Genomic DNA, 20,243 nt, shown 5'->3' on the forward strand with positions numbered 1-20,243 from the left:
CCCCTATTTTAAATGCTCTCCTTGGTCTCAAAGGTCCCCTAGACGACTTGCCCGATGACCATGACTGCTGCATGACTATTGAGACTGAGACATCTCCCAGATTGGACATGTCCCCCATACCGGTACCTGATTCTGACCACGTCTTTGTTGACGGCTCTTGTACTAGACCAAATGACTCCACATACCAAGCAGGTTATGCCGTTGTGCGCCTGCCCAATGACATTCTTGAAGCAAAGCCCATACCTTACCAATCTGCCCAGGCTGCTGAGCTCATAGCCCTAACCAGGGCATGTACTCTGTACCGGGATAAACCTGTTACCATCTACACTGACTCAAAATACGCCTACGGCGTTGTGCATGACCATGGAGTCATCTGGTCCCGCCGGGGTTTCATCGGAGCTGACGGTAAGAACATATCACATGCCAAACTTATCACTGACTTACTTCATGCGATACTCCTGCCTAGTGATATTGCCATCTTACATTGTAGGGCCCACACTGGCGGGGCTGATGAAATTTCCAGGGGTAATGCCCTCGCAGATAGCTCCGCCCGCCAGGCAGCTCAGCTCCCCACCATACACCAAGCCATGGCCGTCATGACCCCACCCATGATAGATGATCAGTATCTACTTACTGAACTCCAAGTTTCTGCCTCCCCCAAAGATTTAGCTGATTGGTTGTTTCCAATAATGCAGAAGAATCCTAAAACAGGATTAATCTGCAAAGAGGGGAAACCATGTATACCTCAAGCAAGCGCTCCTTTGTTCATATCGCACTATCATGGGATTGGTCACAACAGCAAACATACAACACATACATTACTAGACAAAGATTTCTACATCACAGACGCTAGATTACTAGTTGACCAGTATGTTAGCAGATGCATTACATGCTTAAGAAACAACCCTAACAATCCTATGAAGGCAGCTCACCAACACCTGGCATATCCAACCACGCCTTTTACTCATTTGCAAATTGATTTTACTCATATCCCAAACAAAGGGGATAAACAGGAGTATGCTTTAGTCATAGTAGACATGTTTTCAAGGTGGCCCGAAGCATTCCCTACCAAGGTGGAGGATGCCAAGACTGTTGCTAGAATACTCACACAGGAAGTTATACCCAGGTGGGGCTGCCCATTACAAATAAATAGTGACAAAGGTTCAGCTTTCACGGCCAAGATCACACAGGCTTTGGTAAAGGCCCTACAGATAGAATGGAAGTTTCACATTCCGTATCACCCCCAAAGTTCAGGGGTCGTAGAGAGGATGAATAGGACTATTAAGGACAAGTTAAGGAAGGCCACGGGAGGTACCTTTCACAAATGGAAACAAGTCCTCCCTATCATTCTAGCAGAAATCAGGATGACCCCACAGAAGACTTTGGGATACTCCCCCTTTGAGATACTCATGGGAAGACCCTTTCCCACGCCCTGGGCAAAGAAACCCATGATAGTGCAAGAGGGGGATCTCGATCAGATCAGGGAAGAATATGTCAGGTCTCTCATAACCAAACTGACTGAAGTTGAGCATAATGTTGTTCGGAAAAATCCCTCTAATCCACAGGAACCAACTCACCCCTTCCAGGTGGGAGACAGAGTGGTTGTTAAGGTTCTCCCCAGAAACAAAGAACCAGGAGACTTTGCGTACGGTCCCGAAACAGAGGTTGTTGCAGTTACCAGAACAGCGATCCTTACCAAAGAAGGCCCTACCTGGATACATGCATCCCGAGTAAAGAACATACCTAGACCAGACCGGGAAGGAAGACCGGAAGGGGTACTAACGGGAGTAGACAACTCTGACCCCCAACAACAAAGAGAGGTACTAACGGGGGCGGACAGCCCTGACCTCCAGCAGGAAGAGGTACTAACGGGGGCAGACAGCCCTGACCTCCAGCATGAACAAAGAGGGGATCCACAAGAAAGAGCCATCAATTTTTGAACTATGGTGGAAATGTACTACTTTTACTGTAATTCTTATCCTTCCATTGCCCTGCGAGGCTGAGGTGGCCATAACTGAGGAAGCAGGCACATATACATTTTGGTATAATTCCTCTAATACCGAGGTAGCCACCTACATAATAGACTATTGTACCATCGTCCCCTGTAAGTCCAAGCGATGGTCCTGGCAATGTGACCAATATGGGACACCATATTCCTCTAATCAGGCCTATATCTGTGTCACCAGCCCTAAGTGGGGAAAGGAGTGTGACTCCTGGGGGGCGGTGGGGTGGAATTCAGGAATTAATTGGGGATACCAGCCCCATGAGGCAACTCTCAAACGTGATAAAAACGGGGAATCATTGCTGTCTCGACTCACTCTTTATAGGAAAAGTAAATGTGATAGCCACTTTATAATAAGTATACGGCATCCCCAACCCACTGACGCTGACACCTATGTTCTGGGGAAATATGGAGAATATTTGTCACCCCGAAGACAATTTCTCTTAAAAGATATGTTTAATAATTCAGATTATCAGCCTAAAGCTAGTACCCAAAGTAATCCCCTGAGGCCTCACATAACCACATTCAACGACATAATAGCCATAAACAATCCCACCTTCGAAGACACCCTAGCTATTGAGACTGGGTTTTCTGACATAAATTTTTGGTTAGAATGGATGAAATACAGTGCCATCAAACATAATAAAAGTAACTGCTATGTTTGTGGCAAGTCTAGACCCCACTTAGGTACAGTGCCTCTGAATATACCCCCATACCAGGAGGGTTGTTTTTTCAGCCTCTACAATGGCACCAAGACCAACGACAGTGAGTGTGAAATGTGGAAAAAGGAATACCCCATACTATCGAAAAATCCCAATCCAGGTAATACCATAACTATATATCCAGGAAATTATACCTGCTATGTGTCAAACGATACCCATGGTAAGAACTTAAAAACCTTCCCTCAAGGTTACTGCGCATCTAGAAGGACTACTGTCCTGAACAATCAGACCAAATCTCTAGGTGATATCTACTATATCTGTGGAGATATGAAATTAAGAACAAAATTAGATGCCCCATGGAAAGGAGAATGCGCCCTGGCTAAGGTAATCATGCCCCTCCACATTCTCCCAGAGGAGGAGCAGCCTCCTTCTCCCATTTTAGCCTCCAGGAGAAGGAAAAGGGAAAGCCCAGGAGGTAGTTTTGACCCACATGTGTATATTGATGCTATAGGAGTCCCTCGAGGGGTCCCTGATGAATTCAAGGCAAGAGATCAGGTTGCTGCTGGTTTTGAATCTCTCACCCCATAATATCCGTAAATAAAAATCTGGCCTGGATTAATTATATCTACTATAATCAGCAGAGATTTGTTAATGACACGAAAGATGCCCTTAAAGGTATAGCCGAGCAACTAGAAGCTACTTCCCAAATGACATTTCAAAATCGTATGGCCCTTGATATGATATTGGCAGAAAAAGGGGGCACCTGTGTCTATATTGGAAAGATAGAGGGATGTTGCACCTACATACCTGACAACACCGGCCCCAATGGTAAGGTCACCCTGGCCATAAAAAAACTAGAGGATTTATCTGTAGAATTGAAAAAGAATTCAGGCATTGATAACCCCTGGAGCCAATACTTCGGTTGGTTCGAGAACTGGAAACAAGCACTTGTACAATTGGGAATCTTTATATTGATTGTTCTCATTCTTATATGTGTTATTGTGTTCTGCATCCTACCATGTTGCCGACGGCTCACAACTAAGACCATCGAGAATAATCTCATGTATGAGTCTATAGCCCCACCACATGACAACTCACCTGCAGGTTATAAACAATATCTGGCCAAATACCGTTCAGGGAAACCTCCTGGTAAGAATCATATCACATGAATTTATGATTCTAAGAGGGGGTTGAAGGGTTAAAGGGTCCATGTCCTTTGTTTTACTGTTATTGCTAGAGAGACAAAGACGTCTCAATGTTCCCACATAAGGTTATAACCATATGAAGCTACTCCCACGCCACACACTGAAACTATGTACTAACTGTGCCTTAGTTTCAACACGTACCCCTGTCCGTGTACGGAAACCCTTATAAGGACATAGAGCTCGTGGTGCCCTCGTGCTATTCATGCTTCCGCTGTATGATATCCTGCCTGTAGTGTCGTATGTTACCTTCATTATCCAATTGTGTTCTTGCACTATTGTATACACCCATGTGTCTTATCTATATAGTAAGCTGTAATCCCTATAATAAACAGAGTGATTCTTAACCAACAGCTGCGTGTTTATTCTTTGTGTTAAGAGTTGCTCTCACGGGTACCTAAGAGGTCATCACATCGAGGGGGTTAAAAAGCAAGATCCTAACACCATCCATACCTGTGCTGCATTTTAGTTGTGCGCAGTATATAGTAGGAGGACAGTGCAGAATTTTGCTGACCACCAGTATATATATAGCAGTACGGTACAGTAGTCCATTGCTCTACCTCTGTGTCGTCAAGTATACTATCCATATATGTGCTGCATTGTAGTTGTGCGCAGTATATAGTAGGAGGACAGTGCAGAATTTTGCTGATCACCAGTATATATATAGCAGTACGGTACAGTAGTCCATTGCTCTACCTCTGTGTCGTCAAGTATACTATCCATCCATACCTGTGCTGCATTGTAGTTGTGCGCACTATATAGTAGGAAGACAGTGCAGAATTTTGCTGACCACCAGTATATATATAGCAGTACGGTACAGTAGTCCATTGTTCTACCTCTGTGTCGTCAAGTATACTATCCATCCATACCTGTGCTGCATTTTAGTTGTGTGCAGTATATAGTAGGAGGACAGTGCAGAATTTTGCTGACCACCAGTATATATATAGCAGTACGGTACAGTAGTCCATTGCTCTACCTCTGTGTCGTCAAGTATACTATCCATATCTGTGCTGCATTGTAGTTGTGCGCAGTATATAGGAGGACAGTGCAGAATTTTGCTGACCACCAGTATATATATATATAGCAGTACGGTACAGTAGTCCATTGCTCTGCCTCTGTGTCGTCAAGTATACTATCCATATCTGTGCTGCATTGTAGTTGTGCACAGTACTATAGTAGGAGGACAGTGCAGAATTTTGCTGACCACCAGTGTATATATATATATATATATATATATATATATAATATATATTTTTATCTCTGCATCATGTGCTGTTTGGGGACTATTTTTTTAAGTGCCATCCTGTCTGACACTGCAGTGCCATTCCTAGATGGGCCAGGTGTTTGTGTCGGCCACTTGGGTCGCTTAGCTTAGCCATCCAGCGACCTTGGTGCACCTCTTTTTTTCTTTGCATCATGTGCTGTTTGGGGACTATTTTTTTAAGTGCCATCCTGTCTGACACTGCAGTGCCATTCCTAGATGGGCCAGGTGTTTGTGTCGGCCACTTGGGTCGCTTAGCTTAGCCATCCAGCGACCTTGGTGCGCCTCTTTTTTCTTTGCATCATGTGCTGTTTGGGGACTATTTTTTTAAGTGCCATCCTATCTGACACTGCAGTGCCGCTCCTAGATGGGCCAGGTGTTTGTGTCGGCCACTTGGGTCGCTTAGCTTAGCCATCCAGCGACCTCGGTGCAAATTTTAGGACTAAAAATAATATTGTGAGGTGTGAGGTGTTCAGAATAGACTGGAAATGAGTGGAAATTACCGGTGCACATCACTACTTATAACCAATGCAGGAAAATGGCACTGATAAGCCCATTTGAATTTATATATATATTTGATTTCTTTTTTTTCCCCCAAGAATGTAACAGCTGCATAATAGGGATTAGTGTAATCAGGGAGATTGCTGCTATTTCAAGGAGTCTCCTGCAGAATGAGGGAGGGTAGGTAACTATGTATAACGTGTAGAGAGAGTTAGATTGATTTGGGCCGGGTGTGTTCAAACTGAAATCTAAATTGCAGTGTAAAAATAAAGCAGCCAGTACTTACTCTACGCAGAAACAATATAAACCACCCAAATCTACCGCTCTCTGCAAATGCTATATCTGCCCCCCCCCCCCTCCCCTCCCCCTGCAGTGCACATGGTTTTGCCCATCTGCTAACAAAGTTGCTGCTACGATCAGGTCTGAATTAGGGCCATGGTTTTGCCCAAATGCTAACAATTTTTCTGCTACGATCAGGTCTGAATTACCCCCAAGGTTTTCTAAGAGTTAAACTCACTGTTGTGTTGGGCTGCCCTGAACCCAGACAAGTGCATCAGCATGTAGAGGGGGAAGGGCTCAAAAACCGCAGTGCAGGGAGAACTGTTCCTTGCTTAAATCACCAGCAGCAGGAACAGAAACTGAAACTAGACAGCCCCTGTGGACAGGATTTTCATACTGTTATGTAACCCCTCCTGCCATTGCGTGCTCTACTTTACTGGGAGGGAGGAACGGAGAGGAGATCAGTGGTTGGTCTGGACTGGAGCTTCATTCTGCCGGCGCCGCTGAAGCACTGCCTGTCACAGAGTCTGACAGGTGCAGCGGAGCCAGCAGCAGCGCACAGCAGCAGGGTCGCAGATCAGGAGAGCGCCTCTCTAGCGCAGCGCCTCCCTGCTTTGCAGACTCTGCTGAGTGAGTAGCGCCGGTTCTGGTGTAGGCATATGGAAAAGCGATTGCACATGCGTCCAACTCAGGATCAGGCCCCTAATTTCCATGTTCACTCTAACATCTAACAGTGCTCAAATATATTATAGTAGTAACTTGACATTTAAATGGGTCAAAGACATAGAACAATACTGACAATGAACAAGAGTTCTTGTGATTAGAATAAATCTGGTCTGGTAAGTAACATGACATCCTATAAATGAAAGGGTTTTTACAAGTATGCCAGCAACACAATATAATAGCTATAGGGTCAATATCCAAATACATGTGGAAAAAACACAGGTTAGCAATGTACAGTATACTCGCACAAGGGGGGTAATTCTGAGTTGATCGCAGCAGGAAATTTTTTAGCAGTTGGGCAAAACCATGTGCACTGCAGGGGGGGCAGATATAACATGTGCAGAGAGAGTTAGATTTGGGTGGGTTATTTTGTTTCTGTGCAGGGTAAATACTGGCTGTTTTATTTTTACACTGCAATTTAGATTACAGATTGAACACACCACACCCAAATCTAACTCTCTCTGCACATGTTATATCTGCCTCCCCTGCAGTGCACATGGGGGGTAATTCCAAGTTGATCGCAGCAGGACATTTTTTAGCAGTTGGGCAAAACCATGTGCACTGCAGGGGAGGCAGATATAACATGTGCAGAGAGAGTTAGATTTGGGTGTGGTGAGTTCAATTTGCAATCTAAATTGCAGTGTAATAATAAAGCAGCCAGTATTTACCCTGCACAGAAACAAAATAACCCACCCAAATCTAACTCTCTCTGCAAATGTTATATCTGCCTCCCCTGCAGTGCACATGGTTTTGCCCAATTGCTAAAAAATTTCCTGCTGCGATCAATTCAGAATTACCCCCAAGATCCTATGTCATTAGCAGTCTTACCCAAATTAATTAGTTTGGTGCCAGACACTTCTTCATATGCTGAAAAGCTCACGAAGGTTATTCCTGAATCAAGCCCTTATATCATCATGGAAATGGTAAATACTACAGTTATTTATACAAGTATATTCCAAAATTCCTTATACCAAAAAAAAACAATCACCTTTCACACAACACACTCCATCATGTAAGCATCAAAATATAAAGAATTTCTCATACGTCCTAGAGGATGCTGGGGACTCCGTAAGGACCATGGGGTATAGACGGGATCCGCAGGAGACATGGGCACACTATAAGACTTTGAATGGGTGCGAACTGGCTCCTCCCTCTATGCCCCTCCTCCAGACCTCAGTTAGATTCTGTGCCCAGGAGAGACTGGACACACACTAGGGGAGCTCTACTGAGTTTCTCTGAAAGACTTTGTTAGGTTTTTTATTTTCAGAAAGACCTGCTGGCTACAGGCTCTCTGCTTCGTGGGACTGAGGGGAGAGGAGTCAGACCTACTTCTTCTGAGTTAAGGGCTCTGCTTCTTAGGCTACTGGACACCATTAGCTCCAGAAGGTTCGATCACTTGGTGCGCCTAGCTGCTTGTTCCCGGAGCCGCGCCGTCACCCCCCTCACAGAAGCCAGAAGAAAGAAGCCAGGTGAGTATTAGAAGAACAAAAGACTTCAGTGACGGCAGAAGACTTCAGAGTCTTAGAGGTACCGCGCAGCGGTCACGCTGCGCGCCATTGCTCCCACACACCAACGGCTCTACAAGGGTGCAGGGCGCAGGGGGGGCGCCCTGGACAGCAATATACCTCTACATTGAGAATGGCAAAACATGTATACAGTGCATAGGCACTGTATACGGACCCCTGCCAGCATAACACGCTAAAATAATAGCGGGCTGAAGCGTGCCGAGAAGGGGCGTGGCTGAGCCCTCACGACATGATACAGCGCCATTTTCTCCACAGTCCCCGCCAAAGCAATGTGTACAGTGTAAACGAAGGGGGGCACAGTGTTTTAGTGCAGTATAGAATGAAATATAGCACTATCTTAGATAATGGGCATGTAATCATTGAGTTGTGCATTTATGTCTGTGTTTTCCCTGTCAGATATACCCACTATAGCTTTTTAGTGCACATGTGTCGACATGTGTGAGTGCTCTGTCGCAAACAGCTATGGGAATCTGATGCACAAATATTGTGTCAGGTGCTAAAAGGGAGGGGTAATTCTGTGTAAGAAAAAACAATTTGTGTTCCCTAATGCACACTGAGTGAGTAATATTACTACATAATAGTCAGATTATACGGAGATCTTAGTTGCGTATAACTGCAGATATAGGGTTAAGCCCCCAGGCCGATCGACAAGGCTTCTCCGTCAGTGGGGGTCCCTAATACTAGGTATGGGTCCGGGGTGCAGGACCCCATCATGCCGGCACAGGCCGGCTACCCCAGGTCAGCACACTGGTGATTAGATACCCCTGGCTTCTCCAATGGCACTCTGGAGTCAGCAATCCCTCCTAATTACTAATTACTGGGTGTAAATTAACATGCTGTAACTAACTTACACCTGTATAAATATTTATATGTATATGTATGGTACGGTTCCATGGACCTGTAGCTCGAGCAAAGACATGGTAGTATTTGTGTGGAAGTGATATTAAAATTATATATGTATACTTCCCTCGGACCCCTCGGGGTCGCAAGAATGTTATTTTGCCTGGTTACTACTCCCTGCTGTCGACGAATACTAGGTTTTCTGTCAACCATAAGGTTTCCTGGTTAGATCCACTACTTGGGCATTCAGTACATGGTCATACACATTCAGAACACATTAATGTCACTAGGGACCCGGCGGTTCCGGACAGTCTGCTTATATGTATGATATATATATATATACCGTATATACTCGAGTTTAAGTCGACCCGAATATAAGCCGAGGCACCTAATTCTACCCAAAAAACCTGGGAAAACTTATTGACTCGAGTATAAGCCTAGGGTGGGAAATGCAGCTCTAGCCGTACACAGCCCTCAGTGCCAGATATGCCCTCATACTGCCAGATATGCCACCACAGTGCCAGATATGCCCTCATACTGCCAGATATGCCCCACAGTGCCTGATGTGCCAGATATGCCCTCATGCTGCCAAATATGCCCCACAGTGCCAGATATGCCCTCATGCTGCCAAATATGCCCCACAGTGCCAGATGTGCCAGATATGCCCTCATGCTGCCAGATATGCCCCTCATGCTGCCACATATGCCCCACAGTGCCAGATGTGCCAGATATGCCCCTCATGCTGCCAGATATGCCCCTCATGCTGCCAGATATGCCCCACAGTGCCAGATATGCCCTCATGCTGCCAGATATGCCCCTCATGCTGCCACATATGCCCCTCATGCTGCCACATATGCCCCTCATGCTGCAACATATGCCCCCTCCCCAAGTGCCAAATATGCTCCCCCAGTGCCTGTTACTTACCCCTCCGTCGATCCCGCGCTGTCTTCTGAAGGAGGGACACAGAGCGCACAGCGCGCGCCTCTCCTGTGTCCCTCCTGCATCTCCGGCGGCCGCGGCGGGTCTATTAAAGGAAGTGCCGGTTCGTGATCAGAGGTCACGAACGGGTACTTCCTTTAATAGACCCGCCGGAGATGCAGGAGGGACACAGGAGAGGCGCGCGCTGTGCACTCAGTGTCCCTCCTTCACACTGCTCTGCCTGTCACACTGCACTGCCACTGACTCGAGTATAAGCCGAGGTGGCTTTTTCAGCACAAAAAAAAGTGCTGAAAAAGTCGGCTTATACTCGAGAATATACGGTATATATATATATATATATATATATATATATATATATAGGATATGTGTGAATATGTGTATTACAATATGTATATTCATATTACGATTTTCTAATGAATGCTGAAGTAATAGTATTCCTTCTCATGTGCTGGTCGCTCTGTTGATAAAGCTCTAGGTCGGCCGTGACGAGTTGGTCTCAGATCCTCACGAGGAGTCCGAGTGTTTATTCTTTTCCTGCCGTGGATAGAATACTGTGAAAGTCAACTCCTGGTCGACACGGGGCCCTGCCACAAAGGATCGTATACAGGAAGCTAAGTGATATTTTATTTCTATGCTTTGAAGTTATTTGCATTACATGCGCATGGGGGAGTGTTTTTATTCGGAAAGGCATCCGACAGAATTACCCTAGAAAGAGAGGGGATGTTTCTTATGTTGGTTCTTCTCTATAACACTGCGGCAGGCTGCCGTGCGTCTACAGGAGGTGTGGCCGGGGGAATGCTAAGGCTGACTCCGAGAGATACTGGAGTTTTTTCCTGTGACAGTGTACCGCTGTTTGGTGATGCCTCAGTTAAGTCACTCTCGGCGAATACCACTGGTAAGTCTACCTTCGTGAGTTAGATTCCCTCACAACGGTTGGTGACGCATTCTTTTGTGGGATGCAGTCATTTTAACCGGTTCGATACCGTTCTTTTTTCCCTTTCTGTGCAGACAGTGGAAGGTGAAAAGGTAAGAGCTCTGCAGCCTTGTTAGGTTCGCAGAAGCGGATATTTTCTTCTGTTTCTACCACATCCATCGCATGTCACTGGGTCTATCTGGCTGGAGCCCACTCCGGTGGGAACTCATCTAATACTCCTCCGTCAGTCCGGGAATGGACTTGGACCTGGGAGTTAATAATAGAATCCAAAGGGGGACATACTGGAGTTTACAGATTATTCCCCTCACTGATTTTTCAAATAGATCTTACCGATTCCCCTATCGAAGGGGGGGTAGTATGCGACGCCATACCAGATTTGCGTCAGGTTCAGGACTTTGTCCTGCTGTCCCTGAAAAAAAAAAAAAGAAACAAAGATTTCTACTTACGAAGTTGAACTACAGGATGGTATCTCTCAGGCCAGGGAGCTACAGCACGTAAAGGTAGAAAAAGGGTTTAAATGCGTTTTTCTCAGCATTCAGCCCACTTGGGTTGATATCCAGGATTGTCTTTACCATTTCACCGGAGTGTTGGCAGTATGATGGTTTTCTTTCAATAGTAAGAGCCATTGTTATTCTGTACTGAGACGCTCTCCTGATTATGGCGAGGTCAAGAAACAAGTGGTCCAAATCGTTGTTTCTCTCTGACTGTTCTTCAACACAGGGAATGGCTGTTGTTCCCAACGACGTGGATGTCGGAGGAGGGTATCAGAGTAGATACTGAATGGTTGAGGTTCTGTGTTTTCCTGTGGAAAGAGGTCTGAGGATCCAGAGTCGGATCAGATTTGCAGTGACAATCCATCAATATGTTCCGTTGATGAAGCAGATGGGTGCGGCCTAAGAGGCCTTTTCGGTGAGCAGTTCAAATGCCAGAGTGGTTTTCATGGGACCAGTTGGAAATGTGGGACGGGTCTCACCTGCACATGCACCGGAATATAATCCTAATGGCCGGTATATCGCTCCTGTGGTGTCTACACAGTTCTCACCTCCTAGAGGGACGAAGGTTCGGGATCCAGGATTAGATCCTGGTGTTCATGCATGCAGATCTCCGAGGCTGGGGAGCAGTCTTTCCAAGGGAAGTATTTCCAGAGGAAAAGGTCAAGCTGGGAAGCTTGTCTGCAATAAGCTTTCTTGAATCAAGAGCTATTTTCGACGAACATATTCTTCGTGATCTGCCCGTGTTAATTCGGTCGGACGACTTGACAGCAGTGGCGTAAGTAAGCCGCTAGGGCGGAACAAGAAGCAAAGCGGCAATGGCAGAAGCTGCAAAATGTTTTCCGCTGGGCGGAAAGACAGGTTAACGCTATATTAGCAGTCTTCATTCCGGATGTAGACGACGGAGAAATAGATTTCCTCTGCAGACGCGATCTCCATCCGGGAGAAATACACTCGTCATCGAGAAGTTTTCACAGAAGTAACAAGTCTTTGAGGAGTGCCTCAATTGGACATGTTGGTGTCTCGCCTCAACGAGAGACCTCAGGGATATTGTTCCAGGTCAAGGGACACTCACGCTATAGCAGTGGACGCCCTCGTGACACTTTGGGTGTTTTCAGTCGGTCTATGTGTCCCCTCCGCTTTCACTCTTTCTGAAGGTGATAAACGTAAGAAGAACAAAGGTTCAGGCGATCCTCATTGTTCCGGTCTAGCCAAGGAGGGCTTGGTATCCAGTTCTTCAAGATTTACTCATAGAAGATCCCTGTCCTCTTCCTCTACGTGAGGAACTGTTACAGCAAGATCCGGGCGGGTATCAAGACTTACTGCGGCTGTGTTTTACGGCGTGGCGGTTGAACGCCATATCCTAGCCCGAAAGGGTATTCCCAGTGAAGTCATTTTCACACTTCTTCAGGCTAGAAAAGAAGTAACAGCAAAGCTTTACCACCGTATTTGGCGTAAATATGTATCTTGGTGTAAATCCAAGAAGGCTCCTATGGAAGACTTTCAGCTGGCTAGTTCTTCTCCATTCTTGGCAAGCAGGTGTGGATGCAGGCCTAAAGTTAGGCTCAATTTCAGTGTAATTTTAGCCTTATAAATTTTCTTTAAAAAAAAAAAAAAAGAAGAATTGACCACCTTTCCGGAAGTTCAGACTTTCGTGAAAGGAGTACTGCACATCCAACCTCCATTTGTGCCCCATTGGCACCGTGGGACCTTGACGTGGTGTTGCGGTTTCTTGTGTCACACTGATTGGTACCTTTATGAAAGGTTGTGTTAAAATTTCTCTCTTGGAAAGTGGTCATGCTATTGGCCTTGGCGTCCGCAAGGCGGGTGTCGGAAGTAGCGGCTTTGTCTCACAAGAGCCCCTGTTTGATCTTCCATGTGGATAGAGCGGAATTGAGAACTCGGATTATAGTGGTTTCTGTGTTTCGCAGAAACCAGCCTATTTTGATGCCTGTAGTTACTTAAGCATTGGCTGATTCAAAGTCTCTCGAGGTAGTCAGGGCTTTGAATATTTAGGTCACCAATTTGGCTCAGATTGGGGAAACAGAGGCTCTGTTTGTCCGGTATGCTCCCAGCATGTTTGGGGCGCCTGCGGCTATGCAGTCTGTTACACGCTGTGATACAATTCGGCGTGCTCGTTCTACGGTTGGATTGCCGTTACCGAAGTCGGTGGAGAACCATTCTACTAGGAAGGTGGGCTCTTCTTGGGCGGATGCCCGAGGAGTCTCGGCGGTTCAACTTTGCCGAGCGGCTACTTGGTCGTGTTCAAACACTTTTGCTAAGCTCTACAAGTTTGATACCCTGGCTGATGGGGACCTCATGTTTGCTCAATCGGTGCTGCAGAGTCGTCCGCACTCTCCCGCCCGGTCTGGAGCTTTGGTATAAACCCCATGGTCCTTATGGAGTCCCCAGCATCCTCTAGGACGTATGAGAAAATAGGATTTTAATACCTACTGGTAAATCCTTTTCTCTTAGTCCATAGAGGATGCTGGGCGCCCGTCCCAGTGCGTACTGTGTCTGCAGTTATTGGTTATGGTTACATTCTTGTGGTGTTTCTTTTCTGTCAGGCTGTTGCTGACATTGTTCATGCCATGGCATGCAGTGTCTTATTATTGGTTGGGTTGACACACAGGTTGTGTTACATATTCTCTCAGCATGTGGCTGTGTATTTTTTCATGCCGTTGGCTGGTGTTCTATTGAATGCCACGTTCTGCGGTATGTTCGTGGTGTGAGCTGGTATGACACTCACCATGTTTAAACAATAAATTCTTTCCTAGAATGTTCATCTCCCTGGGCACAGTTTTCTAACTGAGGTCTGGAGGAGGGGCATAGAGGGAGGAGCCAGTTCACACCCATTCAAAGTCTTATAGTGTGCCTATGTCTCCTGTGGATCCCGTCTATACCCCATGGTCCTTACGGAGTCCCCGGCATCCTCTACGGACTAAGAGAAAAGGATTTACCGGTAGGTATTAAAATCCTATTTTTTTTACAGCAATTGAATACAGTGTAGTGCCTTTTATGTAGCCATCTGTTCTGAAGACCACAATAGGATAAGAATAAACATTCTGATCAAACACAGTTATATTCTTAACAAATAAGCAGTAGCGGCTGCAGAGGTGGGGCTGCAGGACAATCCAAAATTCAAATAGGGGGGCCACACCAACTGCCACCAGAAACGCTCCCAAACATCACTGGCCAAGACTAACTGGCAGTTGGTGTGATTCCCCTATTAGAATTTTGGACTGTGTTGTAGCCCCGCCTCTGGAGCTGCCACTGCAAATGAGATAACCCCATATTATATAAATATAATGTAAATTTTATATCTAAAGAATATGTGAAATCTCGTATAAGTAGAGCACTGGCCGTAGTAAGGCACACTAAGGAATCTTATTATTAATATCCTACAGCACAATGCTACCATCCTGTCTCTTGTGTATATTTAAGACTTTAAAAAAAATACACTCATAATAAAGTACTCTGTTACTTGCTGAAATAAAAAACAATCTTTGGAAAGCATATACAACCATATTAAACCAGCTCCCCTGTCACATGACCCCCCGCCTGGCCACGGCACCCAGGACGGGGAAAGAGGGTGGGATGTGGGTCACGCTACTGAGTGCTGGCTCCCAGAACACCCTTCAAGACGCCCCTGGTGGGTGCAGCTGGCATGAGGCACTGACTGGAGGGGCGCAGTGGCTTATCCGGGGATTTTGTTTGTCTGCCTCAGCCTGCAGCATCAAAAACACACAGGTTTCACTAAACCGGTGTGTTTGTGCACAAAAACAGAAAACCTTTTTTTTATGGAAAATCTAATTCGATACTCCATAAAAAAAAAAAATATCAGTGAAACCTCGGGGAAAATTCACCCCCAGTGTTTCAAAACCCCTCCCCCCATAGTATGTCGAGTTTAAATTTGATCAAAAACACACTTTGCAGGTGTTCCAGTATGCTGTATAATGTATGTTTTCATTCTAGTTTATTTCAACATTTCTCTGATAGTCTAGAAATAATTATACCTTTGTCATAGGTAATGGTGGGGTCAGCCAGCTCTTATCAAGGACGTTTTTTGGGACATGGTCTTTCAGCTTCCAGAGGTAGTTATAATGCATTAGGCGAAGAAAATTACTGTTTTCCGCAGTAGGAGATTTATTCCGGTTAATAAAGCTGATGATGAATCTAGACATGAGGAAAGAACAATGATTGCAATTGAACGAAAGAACAATGAATGCAAGTCTCCATTACCCACACAAACTCTGAGGGGCACAACAGCTATTCTATACCAGAAAACTTCTGAATCTTACATTGTGACCTAGACATTAGCAGCGATTTCATTTCTAAACTGTTCATGTTGTGGGCATTTAGGGTCCTATTCATTAAGGACTACAAATACCAGCGGTGTACAATAAAACTAAAGAGCAATGCAACATTGCTCTGGTGCGGAGACAACTGATCCAAATATCAGCTGATACCTATTACTGCTATTTTCCTTAGCAGTAGAACATAGCACTGCCAGTGAAGGGAGCTGCCAGGGGCGGAGGGATCCGAGAGGCATCCGTATTTGCAATCAAAAATGTATTTTCAGAATTCGATGAATTAGGAAATAAGGCAATTCCTATACTAGTGTAAGGGGACCACATTCCGCTTCGGGGTGACTGATAACCAGGAGATTTCACTGAAATCTCCTGCACTACCTATTTAATAAAGAAATCACTGCCGGCAGGGACAGTGGCCAATAGGAATGTGCCTATGATGATGCTCAAGCTTTGTAACCTTTGCTTATTTGTAATGTAATTACATAATTACACAGCGCCACAAAGTTCCTGAATCCAAGAGTAAGAGATTGTTTTTATGCTATTTGGCAGAAAGAAAAGAATTAAACATCTGAATTCATATAATTCTTACTTCCTAATGGTTTGTGCAGCCCACGCCCGCTTTTTGACAGCCCTGCGGGCTAAAACCCCTCTCCAACATGATTCAAGTTTGATGGCTGTAAAACATAATAGCAGTGATTGAATGAGTAATGCATGATATACAGACAGACCATGTACAACACAATGAGCAAAAAATGGCGCCCAAAACAAATAGAAAATGAGTACTTGTTATAAATAATCAACAACTATTCTAAATATCACACTGATTGGTGTTAATGTATATTACTCACATACAGTACCCATGGATTTAGATAATGTTAGTATGGGGTTAGAAGACCTAATAGATATGACAAAGTTATACAGATATACACAGAGGCCTTGCAAGCCGTCCTGCATCGGGAAGCCTGAGGCTTACTCAACAGATTAACATCGCAACCTAAATTGATGGTCGCAATGTTTTATCCCAGGCTGTGACGCGGTTGCAATGCTGCAATCGCAAATGCAATAAGGAGATGTGTATACACCTCCTACTGCATTTGCATTGCTATGGATTGCATTTGCAGCTTTGTAATTGCAATCCATGCTGAATGAGGGCCTAAAACGGTAAGTACAGAAATTTGGTATGGCAGAACCCCCGAAAAAATAGCAAGGTACACCCTTTTGCTCTTTGTCTTCCCTCGAATCTCTATGCTATCACAGGCCCTTAGTACAGGGCATTATATCTATTGTGTATTCTCTTCTCCTATCATATAGGCGTCTTCCTACTCCATCGTTTGTACTTCATTGGGAAAAGGAGCTTAGTCCACCACCAGATGAACAATCCTGGTCTGACATTCATATTTCTGTTTCAATGGCATATTTTTCAGCTTTGGTTAAGGAGAAAGCCTATAAGATCTTGTACAGATGGTACCTGGTCCCTACTAGACTGCAGAAAATATATCCTTCTGTTTCTCAGTGCTGGAGAGGGTGTGGTGAAATGAGTTCCTTTATCCATATATGGTGGAAATGCCCCAAAATAGCATTATACTGAGATATGATTGTGAATTTGAGAAACAAAGTGGTTAATGTCTCTGGTCTTTTCTATTGGGTGTGCCAATTGCATCACTACAACAACCGGTAAACTAGTAGTCCAAATACTGAACGCAGCCGGATGTCTAGTTGTGCTACACTGGAAACGCTTAGAGACCCCTCCTCTCTGCCTAATTATTGATAAAATCTGTTCTCTAGTGAGTATGGAAAAGATTATCGCATATCCTAATAATAGCTCCCATAGATTACTACAGATTTAGGACCCGTGGTGTTGCTTTCAAAATCCTGCTCATAGTTTATACGTGCCCTATGGACTTTCAACCCTTCTGTTTTGATCTTTTCTTTTCTTTTTTTATGTGCTTGAATGCACTATCTCTAATCTATATCCGTACTAGCCCCTCTTATTATGTTTAACATTATTGCATCAGAAGTACTTTGTGGCACATAAAATGCCCACATGCTTTAGGCCGCAATACCAGCAGGTCTGCCCCCCCCCCCCCCTTGCCCCCTCATCCATTTCTTCTCTACCATTTTTTTTTTCTTTCCCCTCCACTCTATGGTAGCGATTTCTAATTTGCTATATGGGCTGTGTTATCACACTGTATATGATTGTATACGATACGATGGCTGCTAACTACCACCACCACCACCCCCATAGAGGGGGAAAAAAAGTATAGTCCCCCACACATCACTGAAACCAGCACCAGGCAGAACCAGCCAGGGGGGATAATGACATTGCAGGGGAGACACTCAATGTGGGGTCCCCCTGCCATAACATTAAACAGCCCCCTAAGCCAGTCAGCCCAGGGCTGGAATTCCTTGGAAAGCGGGGCCCCCAGAAAATAAAAACGGGGTCCCCCCTCCTGAGCAACAACCAGCACTGGGCTGATAGCCCAGTGCTATGCCCCGCACCCTTGGTGGTGGTGGGTGCGAGGTTCATTGTATGTTAATATTGTTCTTTACAGGTGGCCTACAGGTCCCAGCAAGCCTGCCCCAGCATGCTGGCACTTGGAGAACCACAAGTGCCAGCATGCCTGGACACAAAGGGCCCGCTGGCACCTGTAGTCCATCTGTAAAGAAAATATTAAAATAAAACACCACACATCTTAAAAAAAGTTTTATTAGTCAGGGTCTTCACCTGGGGGCGGCGGCCTTCCCAGGGCTTCTGGCGTCTTCCTCCGGCGTCTTCACCTGGGAGACGGCGGCCTTTAAGTTCTTTTGCATGGCTGCCGCCTTCTCAGGGCTTCCGGCATCTTCACCTGGTGGGCGGCGGCTGTTAAGCTCTTTTGCATAGCCGCCGCCCATCCAGGACTTCCACGGTATCTTCTTTCATCAGAGGCTCTTCACTGCTCCTCCTCTGCCGTCGGACTGACGCCGCTGCCTCATGCTATCTTATAAAAGTCAGCCGGAGGGGGCGGGGTGATGATGCAGCGAGCCAATCGTGTGGCCATCTTGAATTTAAAAAATGACGCTGAGGCGCCATTTTTGAAACTGCTACCGCTCCACTGCCAAACTCTGCAGAATTGCAGGCAGGAATCTTGGTTCCCTGCCTGCCGCTAATACTATCACCTCCGCCGCGTCCCGACGCCCGCACCTCCTCTGTATACCTCCACCCGCACCTCCACCGCATCCCGCTGTCACCGCCGCTTGCACCTCCGCCGCGCCCACACAGTGATGACAGCGGATCCAGTGACGGATCCGCTGGCCAATCACTGTGGCCTCACTGACAGGGGCGTGCTTTCATGGGTTGAAAGCACGTCCCTGTATGAAAGCAGCACTTCTAATGGTGCCGCTTTCCAATGTATTTTCAATGGGTTTTTACTGCCCATGGCTTGCCCCCGCCCCCGCCTGCCTCCAGCTCCAGCCCCTTTCCCATTGACAATGAGAGGCACCATGATTGGTCCTCCCAACCCCATTTACATAGTGATAATGATTAGATTAATATAAAGGAGATACTTATGACACAGAATATGTGTCATAAGTATCTTCTTTGTATTATTTTAATCATTAATGACAGGGAAGGCACTGCCTCCCCTGACTGCACGTCCCTGGACGATACAGTTTTTGACACCATTATTATTGTATACCCCAGATGTAAACCTAGTACTGTAACTAGACATTTTAGCGCTGTGTGCAAGAAACAGCATCGGAAAGAATAGGGCCAGTGCGCGCCGTAGGCACGCGTCAATAATATAGGGGTGTGGCTTCATGGGGAAGGGGTGTGGCCACAAAATAATACCAATTCATATTACGATGCACAGTAGTCTCCATTATTCAAATTACACCACACAGTAGCACCACTACACCAGGTAGAGCCCCTTTTACACATTACGCCTGGTAGAGTCCCCTTTTTACACAGTACGGCAGGCAGAGTCCCCTATTTACACATTATGGCAGTCAGAGTACCCCTTTTACACAGTACGGCAGGAAGAGTCCCCCTTTTACACAGTATAGCAGGCAGAGTCCCCCTTTTTACACAGTACGGCAGGCAGAGTCCCCCTTTTTACACAGTACGGCAGGCAGAGCCCCCTTTTTATACAGTACGGCAGGCAGAGTCCCCTTTTTACACAATACGGCAGGCAGAGTCCCCCTTTTACACAGTATGGCAGGCAGAGTCCCCCTTTTACACAGTACAGCAGGCAGAGTCCCCCTTTTTACACAGTACAGCAGGCAGAGCCCCCTTTTTACACAGGCCAGGGGCGTAAGTACATACCAGATGTCCGGACATATATACATATATACACGCAACCACATATATACATATATGCACAGTGCACACAGACACATATATACACACACACACACACACTCAGCCACATATACACACACACCCAGCCGCATATACACACACACACACATTCACCCAGCCACATATACACACACAGCCACATATAAACACACACAGCCATATACGCACATACAGCCATATATACACACACACAGCCATATATATACACAGCTATATATATATATATATATATAT

The 20,243-nt window shown here is 45.7% G+C and overlaps 1 protein-coding gene across 1 annotated transcript in view; it reads right to left on the minus strand.

The window, feature by feature from the left end:
• The window catches only part of MYO1H (myosin IH), a 258,284-nt gene that overhangs the window by 80,896 nt on the left and 157,145 nt on the right, over window positions 1–20,243 (minus strand). The window contains exons 23-24 of the mRNA XM_063939130.1: window positions 16,263–16,347; window positions 15,377–15,536 (exon numbers count right to left, since the gene is read on the minus strand). Coding sequence (XP_063795200.1) covers window positions 15,377–15,536; window positions 16,263–16,347 — 245 coding nt within the window. The remainder of the gene's footprint in view (window positions 1–15,376; window positions 15,537–16,262; window positions 16,348–20,243) is intronic.

This window comes from Pseudophryne corroboree, chromosome 1 (genome assembly GCF_028390025.1).
Source record: "Pseudophryne corroboree isolate aPseCor3 chromosome 1, aPseCor3.hap2, whole genome shotgun sequence".
NCBI classification, from domain to species: domain Eukaryota; kingdom Metazoa; phylum Chordata; class Amphibia; order Anura; family Myobatrachidae; genus Pseudophryne; species Pseudophryne corroboree.